The sequence below is a fragment of the Helianthus annuus genome, chromosome 11 (assembly GCF_002127325.2).
Source record: "Helianthus annuus cultivar XRQ/B chromosome 11, HanXRQr2.0-SUNRISE, whole genome shotgun sequence".
NCBI classification, from domain to species: Eukaryota; Viridiplantae; Streptophyta; class Magnoliopsida; order Asterales; family Asteraceae; genus Helianthus; species Helianthus annuus.
In genome coordinates, this window is record NC_035443.2 from 158,675,470 (window position 1) to 158,685,696 (window position 10,227).

The 10,227-nt window shown below is 37.8% G+C and overlaps 2 protein-coding genes across 2 annotated transcripts; both read right to left on the minus strand.

The window, feature by feature from the left end:
• Window positions 1–501: 501 nt before the first annotated feature.
• LOC110890855 (heat stress transcription factor A-5) lies at window positions 502–3,446 on the minus strand. Its single transcript, XM_022138507.2, has 2 exons — window positions 3,144–3,446; window positions 502–1,673 (listed from the first exon to the last, which is right to left on the minus strand). Exons 1-2 carry the CDS (start codon window positions 3,363–3,365, stop codon window positions 576–578), a joined length of 1,320 nt encoding a protein of 439 aa, XP_021994199.1. The 5' UTR covers window positions 3,366–3,446; the 3' UTR covers window positions 502–575.
• A 3,539-nt stretch (window positions 3,447–6,985) lies between these two features.
• Window positions 6,986–8,988, minus strand: LOC110887237 (probable glucan endo-1,3-beta-glucosidase A6). Its single transcript, XM_022134998.2, has 2 exons — window positions 8,848–8,988; window positions 6,986–8,098 (listed from the first exon to the last, which is right to left on the minus strand). The coding sequence occupies exons 1-2, from the start codon at window positions 8,912–8,914 to the stop codon at window positions 7,080–7,082; spliced, it is 1,086 nt and encodes a 361-aa protein (XP_021990690.1). The 5' UTR covers window positions 8,915–8,988; the 3' UTR covers window positions 6,986–7,079.
• Window positions 8,989–10,227: the final 1,239 nt, after the last annotated feature.

The following is a 10,227-nucleotide window of genomic DNA, read 5'->3' on the forward strand; positions in this document are numbered from 1 at the left end:
CACGTTGGAAGACCATGGTGTGCCTTCTCCCTTACCAACTGATTTAGAACTCATTGGTACACTGTATAATGATAGTCAATAAAATTAAAAAACATGTAAATGGCCGATTAAAATTATTAACTGATCGTTTAATCAAGGAAAATCAAGTAGTTCAATATGGTTTGTTCAACAAGCGAGCTGAAACAAGTTAGCTTTAACTCGGGCTCGAACTCAAAATTGTATGAAATCGGCTTGTATTTTTTTAATCAATCTAACTCGTATTTGCTTAGATATAACCCCCGATCATATTGAGAAACAAAACTACATATGTATCATTTGTACTTTCTTCAACAACACTTATTTTTAGTAATCAAATTTTAAGCATATAAGCTTGGTTTTAACTTTTAAATGTGTGATCAACGGCATTTAGGAGCCGAAAGATGAGACGTACGATGAGAGTTTCACGTATACTAGCGTCTCGCCTATATGCACACGCTTGAGATGTCATTTATAAAACAAGCATTAAAAAGAGAAGAAAATCAAGAAAGATTTATTTCAAATGTGAACCATATATGGACTAGTACATAATTTCTTTCTCAAAGAGTCAAATTCCGCAGGTTCCTTGAGTTCCCATACGGTCCATACCCCGATCGTCTATCTTCTTGGTCAAACGATGGCGTTGACCTTAAACTCGACCCCATCTCCTCAATATCCGAAGACCCCGGTCTTTCAGTTAAAAACTGCTCCCAAAACACATCATTAACCCGAGCCTGAACGTTTACAGGTGCTGCATTATTAGCCCGACCATCATGTGACGAAGATATAATGTCTTGACCCGAAGTTTTTCGAATACCCTCAAACGATTCAGGGATTGTAACCGTATCTTGAGACGGGTCGGTTTGAGATACACATGACGCCAAAGTGAGATTCAACTGACACGATAAATAGCCCTCGGGTTCTTCATTAGCATCTACACACGATCCGGTTTTCATGTTAAACCCAAACGATGCGCAAGTATCTATCAGCTCTTGCGGCCCGCCGCCAGGTGTCGTCATCTCATTAGTCCTTGTGAAGTCGTCGGTTAATATAACTTGTGGACTTCCATCGTCTTCATCCGAGCTTTGAGTGCTGCCGTTAGAAACGAAATTAACATCCGAAACGGCCGGTGATAACTCGAGCCGAAGCTTGTTCGAGAAATCATGATGAAAAACGTTACCGAAATCAGGCCTATACGGGCTGTACTCGTTGACAAGACCGTCTTCTTGGGAAACGTGAGATCGGGGCAATCTCCGTTTCTTGTTATCAACCGAAACATCCAACGATTCGAGTTTATGCGCAAGGTGTTCGACGAGTGCGGGATTTTGCGCCGCTTTCGTTAAGAAAGTCAACAGGGTGTCCTGTTTTTGTTCCATGTTGTTGACCCGTTGAGTAAGGTCTTCGAGTTGAAGTTTTGTAGCGGGTTGATGTTGTTTAAACCGCGAGACGTTTTTTTCTAGAGAAGTTTTCTCGCGAGTGAGTTTAGCGATTTCTTCCTCGAAAGCGGCTCTTTCAGGGTCAGCTGTTAAAGATTGAGGATTGGTACTGTGGCTGTGAATCGGTTTTCTACGATGAATGTTCTTCAGAAGGTGTTTTTTTTCTTTTATAAATTCTTCGTTCGCGAATTCCCATCTTTCAGGATCGATCTTTCTGAAACCCTGTAAAAAGAACATTCAACTTTGTTAACTATAACTTATACAGGATGAAAACCATACTAGTACCCTACCCAACCAATACTTTACCGCATAGTCGATACCAAAATTTAGCTAAAATGAACACCGATTCGGTTAACACGAAAAGACATGTTAACAAACCCGTTTAGGGACACGATAAACATCACATATTTAAAAACCTGTTTAGTGAAACACAAACTTTCAAAAGTTCATACTTCCTTAACATAATAATCCTTTAACATATTAATCCTTAGCAAATTTAAAATAAAAATCCACAAAAGTCAAATCATAACAACCTATAAATATAAACAATTCACTAGCAGGTAGCTAACAGGTTAAAAGGTCTTTAACCTGTTTAGACATGAATTTTATCGTGTCCTAAATGTGTCAACTTGTTTAAGACAAGAAATCTGTTAAGCCCAAACATGAAACCTGTTAAAAGCGTGTCGTTTCATGTTTGTGTTAAGAGGTCCGTGTCTGAAACTGACAGCTCTAAAACCGAATAGCGTACCCTATATGTTCAGTCACTACCATTATAATACGGTCCCTAGGGCTGTAAACGAACCAAACGAACACGAACAAGGCCTTGTTCCTGTTCGTTCGTTAAAGAAATGAATGTTTTCACGAATGGTTCATGAACACTTACCGGACGAGATTTTATGTCCGTGTTCGTTTATTAAGGAAATAAGCATGTTTACGAACACAAATAAATTTGACGAACGCAATGAAGGCTAAAGATGGATGGCCCAGAGAGGAGCACTGGAACTTGAAGCCTTAATTGTGGAACGAAGGTCGATCGTATTCGTCGATATAAATAATGAGAAAGGAAAGGGGAATGATGCATAAACAAGGTGGAAAAGTTGAATAATATAAAAAGGTAAAGGATAAAATATATGAAAGTAAAAAAAAACTTTAATTAAAACACAAACAAATTAACATAAACGAACGCAAAAGAATGAATGTTCACAAACACGTTCACGAACACCTTACCGCACGTTCACGAACGCAATTGAACGAACAAGATCTATGTTCATTTTTGTTCATTTAACTAATCGAAAGAAGCTTCTTGTTCACGTTCGTTCGTTTATTAAACAAACGAACATAAACGAACTTCCCACCGAACGGCTCCCAAACTGTTCGTTGAACGTTCAGCTCGTTTACAATCCTAACGGTACCGTTAAAAGTCCCGAACTGGTCCGTACTGTTAAAAGTCTCGAATCGGTACTGTTAAAAGTCCCGAACTGGTAACGTACCGCATGCTACAGATACCAAAATTAAGCTAAACTCAAAACCGAATACCATATGGTATATGTTTTGTCCGTCGTAATAGTATAGTATCGCTAAGGTACGGGTATTTGATATTTTGATGCATAACAAATCAACTGAAAATTAAAACTAGAACAAACACGTTCCAAACAATCCACTAAAACCGTAAACAAAAATTAAAACACTTACATAAGTATTCAACTGTCTAATGAAGCTGGAGAAATTATTATGCTTAAAATACGTCGGCAACAAGTGTCTAGCAAACTCAGGAGGATTCCACACGACAAAACTGTTGCCTTTTGTGCTCCACGACACAATTTCGTCCGTCACTGAATCATCGACCATATCGTACGTCTTGAGGAGGAACGGCGCCGGTCCGCCGCCGCCGGATGACGGTTGAGTTCCGTCCATTTTGGAGGTTTATGGTTGCACTGGTCGGAGAATTTGAAAACTCTCAAAATTGTGGTGGTTGAATAATAATGAATGATGCTGATGATGGTTGACTTTATGCCGGTTTGTTGATGATGATAGTCGTGTTTCGACAGCGGAACGACGTCGTTGTTGTGGAAGCTGCTACTGTTTTTTCAGTTGTTTATGTTTGATCCTTGTGGTTTTGGTAAATTTGCACTAAGGTCCTTGTAAATATTATTATACATCTTAGAGCATTAACATCCATGGCATCAAAATATGTGTGTGGTGTTTTTAAAATATAAAGAGTATAAAAAGTGGTTGTGAGTGGAGGAGAGAGAAAATGTTACTGTTTATCTGTATATTTGGGGGACACTGTTCACCCCCTATAATTTTTTAATATATCTTGAAAGTGGTTGTGAGTGGAGGAGAGAGAAAAGGTAATGATAAAGGTATAAAAAATATTATTTAATTGAAAAGGAGAGAGAAAATGTAGTGTTTTTTAAGTGTAATTTAGGGTGAAAATATGGTGGGTTGGATGTGAATGCTCTTAAATTGTTAAAAGGTTACTTTGACCACGTCATTTATATTTACCGCTCAACTTTGATAATGACATGTTTAGGGGTTGTTTGTTTAGCTTTTAGTTAGCGTTTTAATGATTCAGCCATATTACTGGTTTAACACTTAACGATTAATACTATTTGTTTCACGAGTAGATGTCTAAGTAATTCAGACATTTGCTTTTAATGGTTAATACCTCTTATCTGAATTTGTCAGACATTTTTCTCTGAACGGTTAAGCGTTAGATTGGATCTTAATGGTTCAGATATCTTACTGGTTTACTACTTAATGGTTCAGAACTCTTACTAATTCATAACTTACTCATTCAGAAGTTTACAAACAGCCATCAAATCTTTTAGTTTTAGTAAGTTTTTTGTTTATTTTTTATTTTTTATATTGTTTATCTTTACAGTTTATTATAATTAGTTAATTACTATTTACATCCTCAACTTTCAGTTGTAATTATTATGAACCCAAAGTTTTTAGTCTTTTTTTTCCTTTTACTTCTTTTTTTCGTTTCTTTTTAGTTTTTTTCTCAAAGTAATATTTTTTTCTAAATTTTATGACATCGTAACTAGGTTCTTTTATTTACATTTCGAACCCACTACCGGTAATTTTTTTATGGTTACATTAACTGTCAATGCAATAATAAACTATTTCATGACTATCGAATATATCACCACGACGTTGTTTGTTATCGTCGTAGAAGGTCCCATTGTAATTTGCTTATATTGATCTATGTTTCGATTCTGCCACAAAACATGGGTGATAACCCACTACATAATTAAACAAAGCTTCAACTTTGTTTCATTTTATTCGTTTTGCTTTGAATTATCGTTACCATGTGTTTTGTACGTCAAAAATAATGGAATAATTTACTAGCCACGTATATTCCTAGTCAAACTTCAATTTTTGTTTCGGTCTACATAGTCAAACCATGTGTCCTAAAATTGTAAAACCAAATGTGCCGGATTGATTACAGAGTTAATTGCGGTCCATGTAGTAAGTTTAAATTCCAGATTTGGTCATTTTTTCTTCATAAGTGACAAATTTTGCCACAACTTTTTGTCACACTTGAACGCATATTACAACAGAATGTTATAAGATAACGTTCGTTTCATGGAATGGAATTTGAAATTTTTTCTTTGTAAAATTAATCTTGGTTGGGGGAGGGAGGAATTTGAAATCCCATGAATTTCTTTAATCAATGAAATTTGTGACTATTTCAACATTCCTTAGAAATCCTTCACTCTAAGGGGACTAGGGGTGGAATCACTAGTGATGGATTCCATCACTCCCACTATCCAATCAACTAATGCCATGTCATCAATCCAATTTCCATCACTAGTGATAGAAATGTAGGAGGGGTGGAATCACTAGTGATGGGGATTCCAATATACAAGTATTAATGCACAATGTACAAGTCATACCCTATAAAACTCAAAAGTTTAACGCGTGCTCAGGTTAACGCGTTTACATTTCCACGCGTTATGAATTGTGTGGCGGCGGTGTTGCGTTGTTTTTTAACGCGTTAAAATGGGTGATCACGGGGGTGCCCCGAGTCCTCTAATGAAGGAATGGAATGGAATGTTGAAATAGTCACAAATTTCATTGATTAAAGAAATTCATGGGATTTTAAATTCCTCCCTCCCCCAACCAAGATCAATTTTACAAAGAAAAACTTTCTAATTTCATTCCATTCCATTCCATGAAACGAACGCTACCTAAGAGTATTTGCTAAGTTGTTTTAAAATAACTATTTTACCATTATTGATTGACAACATTCACACGTTTTTTAGTCTTAATTTGCAATGGTTATTATTCAACTTGTAATTTCGAAAACTTGACATACCTCTAAAGTAGTTTTAGAATAGAGTTAATTGTCATTTTCGTCTCTGTGGTTTAATGGAAAATATCACTTCAGTCCAAAAAAGAAAGTTCACGCCAGTTCCGTTCTTAATATTTTTGAAACGTTTCACTTCAGTACAAAAAGATAACGCCTTGCGCCAGTTCTGTCGTTAACGTTTTTAACGGCGCGTTATCTTTTTGGACTGAAATGACACGTTTCAAAAATGTTGAGGACGGAACTACGCAATTTTTTGTTTTTTGACTGAAGTAACATTTTCTACCAAAACACAGGGACGAAAATGACAGTGGCACCTCATATTTATGGAATTCAATTCTTTTATCAATTTTATTCATCTCATATTTATGGAATTCAATTTTTTATCAATTTTATTCATGATTCTATTTATTGGGTAAGAATAGTGTAAAAATGGCCTAAAGTGTGAGAAGTGTAAGAAGTGTATTATAACACTATATATAATACTATATAACACCATATAAACACCGTATAACAATATGTAACACCATATAATACCATATAACATTATGTAACACTATATATCATTATATAACAAATATAACACTATAGGTTGTCTGATAGCATGTCTATGATAGATGTATAGTGTTATATTTGTTATATAATGATATGTAGTGTAACATAGTGTTATATGGTATTATATGTTGTTACATATTGTTATACGGTGTTTATATGGTGTTATATAGTATTATATATAGTGTTATAATACACTTCTTACACTTCTCACACTTTGAGCACTTTTTACAGGATCCTCTACCTCTATTTATTATTCTTGCTTAATTTCACAATGGGCGTCATTAGGGGGATGGGGCGCTCTGTGGTGGTACGGTGACCACGCGTGGATACCCGTGGAACACCGCCGCCGCTCAACCCTATCACGCGTGGAACGAGTGGCCACTATGACGCATGAAAAGTTGCAGAGAATGTGAAGGAACTTGTTGGGTGTGATGAGTGATGGGTGTTTCCACTAAAATCCACCACTGGTGATAGAGTAAAGCTCGATGATTTGACGGAACTTGATTGAATGTTGTGAGTGATGGCGCCCCTACCTCCTTAATGTATTATTGTTAATTCCTCGATTTAGTTTGAACATCAGGAAATAAGATCGAGTTTTGGCTTCATTTCAGCCCCTAGTTTGGGACTCATACTCGTATTGTTGCTAATTTACTTGCAATATTCATTACAAAACATTGCTTAACAAACGTTCAAGAACTGTTTTAAACATAATACTTCCTTATTTACCGCAAATTATTTCACCAACAAACGACTCGATCTCATACGATTGAAGTTATGTTCACCTCATAAACCGGGCTTCCATCCGGGTTAAACAAGCCCCATTGCCTTTCTGTACTCGGCCCAAACTTTTGATTCTCATCATACATAGAAAATATAAAAGTTGGAATAACCACCCCGGGCCGGGCCGGGGTCCCTATACTTGGAACCGCGGTCATTTTTCTAACAAGGTTATTGATGTACTCAGCCGCATTGTATCGGTTTGCACCCGACTCACCTTCGTGTGGCCAGCCCGTTTCACTAATCGCGAGCATCACATCATTATACCCCAGTTTCGCCATTGCATACACAACCGAGTCAAGCATCTGGTCTAGGAGATTTGTGTACTCTAGCCCGCTTTGCGGGTCAGTGTAGCTCTCGTCATCGCTTCTAAATAAAGCTGAACCGAGGTTTATCGCGGTTTGATTCCATACTTGGCTTTCAAACCATTCAATGTAAGGGTATACATTTATGAAAAAAAATGATTTTGTCCCATTTATGTATTTTAACAATGGTACCATTAGTTGTTGTAACTCTTGCTTAAAAGTGCCATTTGATGGTGGAAATGTTGTTGTTTCCATTATGTCCATTGATAGAGGGGTTCCGATTTTAATGTTGCGAATCCCTAGCGCTTTAATCGTGTTTTTAATCCGTCTCATAGCGCGTACAAGAACGCGCGCTATTTGCATGTCTTCGGGTGTGCTAATGGAGCTGAAAACCTCGTTACCGACAAGCACGAAACGAATTCGAGTGGTAGGATAGTGAGCTATGACATGTTCATACACCCATTGGTCTGCGAGGTGTTGACTCGCAGCAATGCCTGAGATTTCGTCGTTTGCAACTGTGATTGCAACGTCGATATCTGTCCCCGACAACAGGTTCAGGATTTCGTGGTCGGCGTCGTAGAGTTTGACCCGGCCTATGTTCATGTGTTTTAAGAGTTCGATCGAGCGAGCTGGAGACGGAAGGTTGTTTCCTAACTGCCCGTAGTTTATACCGATCCGGTTCGATACAACAGCTCCTACAATCACAAAGTAAAAGCAAGAAAAGTTGGAATTATGATGAAAAAGATGTAACCATTGAAGAACATTGTTAAAACTTAAACACTACAAGGAAGCTAAAAAAAGTGCGCTGGAAATTCCTACACTAACTTTTATTTTAACTGTCAACGAAAGCCCGATCACCTGGGTAAACCTAATGGCAAAAGCCAGCCACGCCCACAAATGCAGACGGCGCTGGTGACTCGGTCCGCCACCATTCCAGAGGAAAACTCACTGCGTGAAGGCCAACTGTGGTAAAACCCCTGCACAATGGGCCTTCGGCCGGTTGGTTTCCTTTGGAATGGTGGTGGGCTGGGTCACCAGCGCCGTATGCGTTCGCGGGAGTGGGTGGCCTTTTGTCATTGGGTTAACCCGAGTGATCAGGCTTTCGTTAGTTGTTAAAAGAAACAAAAAGCCCTAATTTGCATTGGAAATGCGTAGGAAAACTTGTGTCGGAAATGCGGAGGACAATTTTGAAAAGATAATACAAGTGGTTGGAAATGCGAAGTAAAACTTGTGTGTGTAGAAAAATTTTAACAAACAGAAAAGTAAAATAAAAAGTAGTTGGAAATGCATAGGAACTTCCGAGCACATCTTTATGTCGAAATGTTTTTCTGTCAAAATCGTTTTTGTCGGAAAAAGGATGTTTCCTGCGCATTTCTAAAGAGTTTTTGCATAGAAAACGACCCAGTTTTCTTGTAAATAAAGAAATAAATCTAATAGAAGTTACTTGAGATAGCAATGACACAGAAGAAAGAGAGGAGAAGAGCCATTTTGGTGCATGTTTGATTCACCATAATTATGCTAATATTATGTGATACTGAATCACAATTGAGATGATATATGAAGATGATGTATATATGTGTATATTATGTTGGCACACACATTGGCACTCATGAGGATAGTGTTAAAATAAAGAGTGACGGTTGAACTTTGTAAGTTCTATGAGTCGTGGGTGTGGCAATGATCTTTGAGAGAGGTAGATTTAAAAGTAATTCATAATATAATTTAGAATCGAGCAATGGCGAAGATTGAGATTTCCAACCGATGGGTCGAAAACGTATATACCTAAAAAATTATAAAACCAGGGGGTCGAAAATGTATATACCTAAAAAATTCTATACGAAAACTACATACCGAACACTACTGAGCGAAAAATTCGGGGGGTCGGGCGCCCCTGGCCCCTTCTATCCTACGCCCCTGGAATTGAGTAGGTTTTTATGCCTCCACAAATTGAGTAGAATGCAATGGATCTCCATTAGAGCGTCTAAAACTGGGGTCTGTGGACCACGTACCACACGCCTATGTGGAGTAGAGAAGGCTGCCATATAGAGGATAGAGGTCATTATTCCAAATGCCGCAGTTTGTGTGCAAAGACCACTGTGGAGGACTTATGGGAAAGAGGAATAACCGAATGAGAAAAAGGGTAGGTCCATGTCCAAGCGTGTTAAGTCGGAAAAGGCCTATTTAAAAGTCATTGTCTCTCTGATTGTGTTGCAATAGTTGGCACCAGTGGTGGTTCTTAGTGAGGACCAGACGGGTCCCTGCCCCCCCCTCCCCCTCGCTTTGTAGTGTAAAATATTGGATTTTAAGAGTTTGACTCCCTTGATTTTACCAAAAACTAATTTCAAGATCCGATAACGGCTAGCACCTTAAAAGAAGCTACAACTAGAGCATAAAAAACACTAAAACTACATATTATCCGGCCCCATCGATACGCTTATGCCTATTACTTGTGGTCTCTTAATTCTATAAATAACCGACTTTGTGCCCATTTGAGTTGGGTCATTTTCTAGTCTATTTGTCCAAGTGATCCAAGTAGAGTCAACTAGCTATTAGATCTTCTGCGTATCAAAGAACCAGTTGATTTTGAAACTATAGTAAAAATCTTGCATTTGATCACGAAAGAAACTGTCCAGAATTGTGCTCTGATCATGTTATGGAGAGAAATGTTCCATGCTATATTATAACCATAGACGAGCCTACTATATAGGGTGTGAGGTCAACCGGCCTCATACTTTTTCTTATTTTATATGTACCATATAGTTTTCTGACCGATCCTCGAGATTTTTGAACTCCGATTCCGGAGATTCTTAAACTTATTCATAAA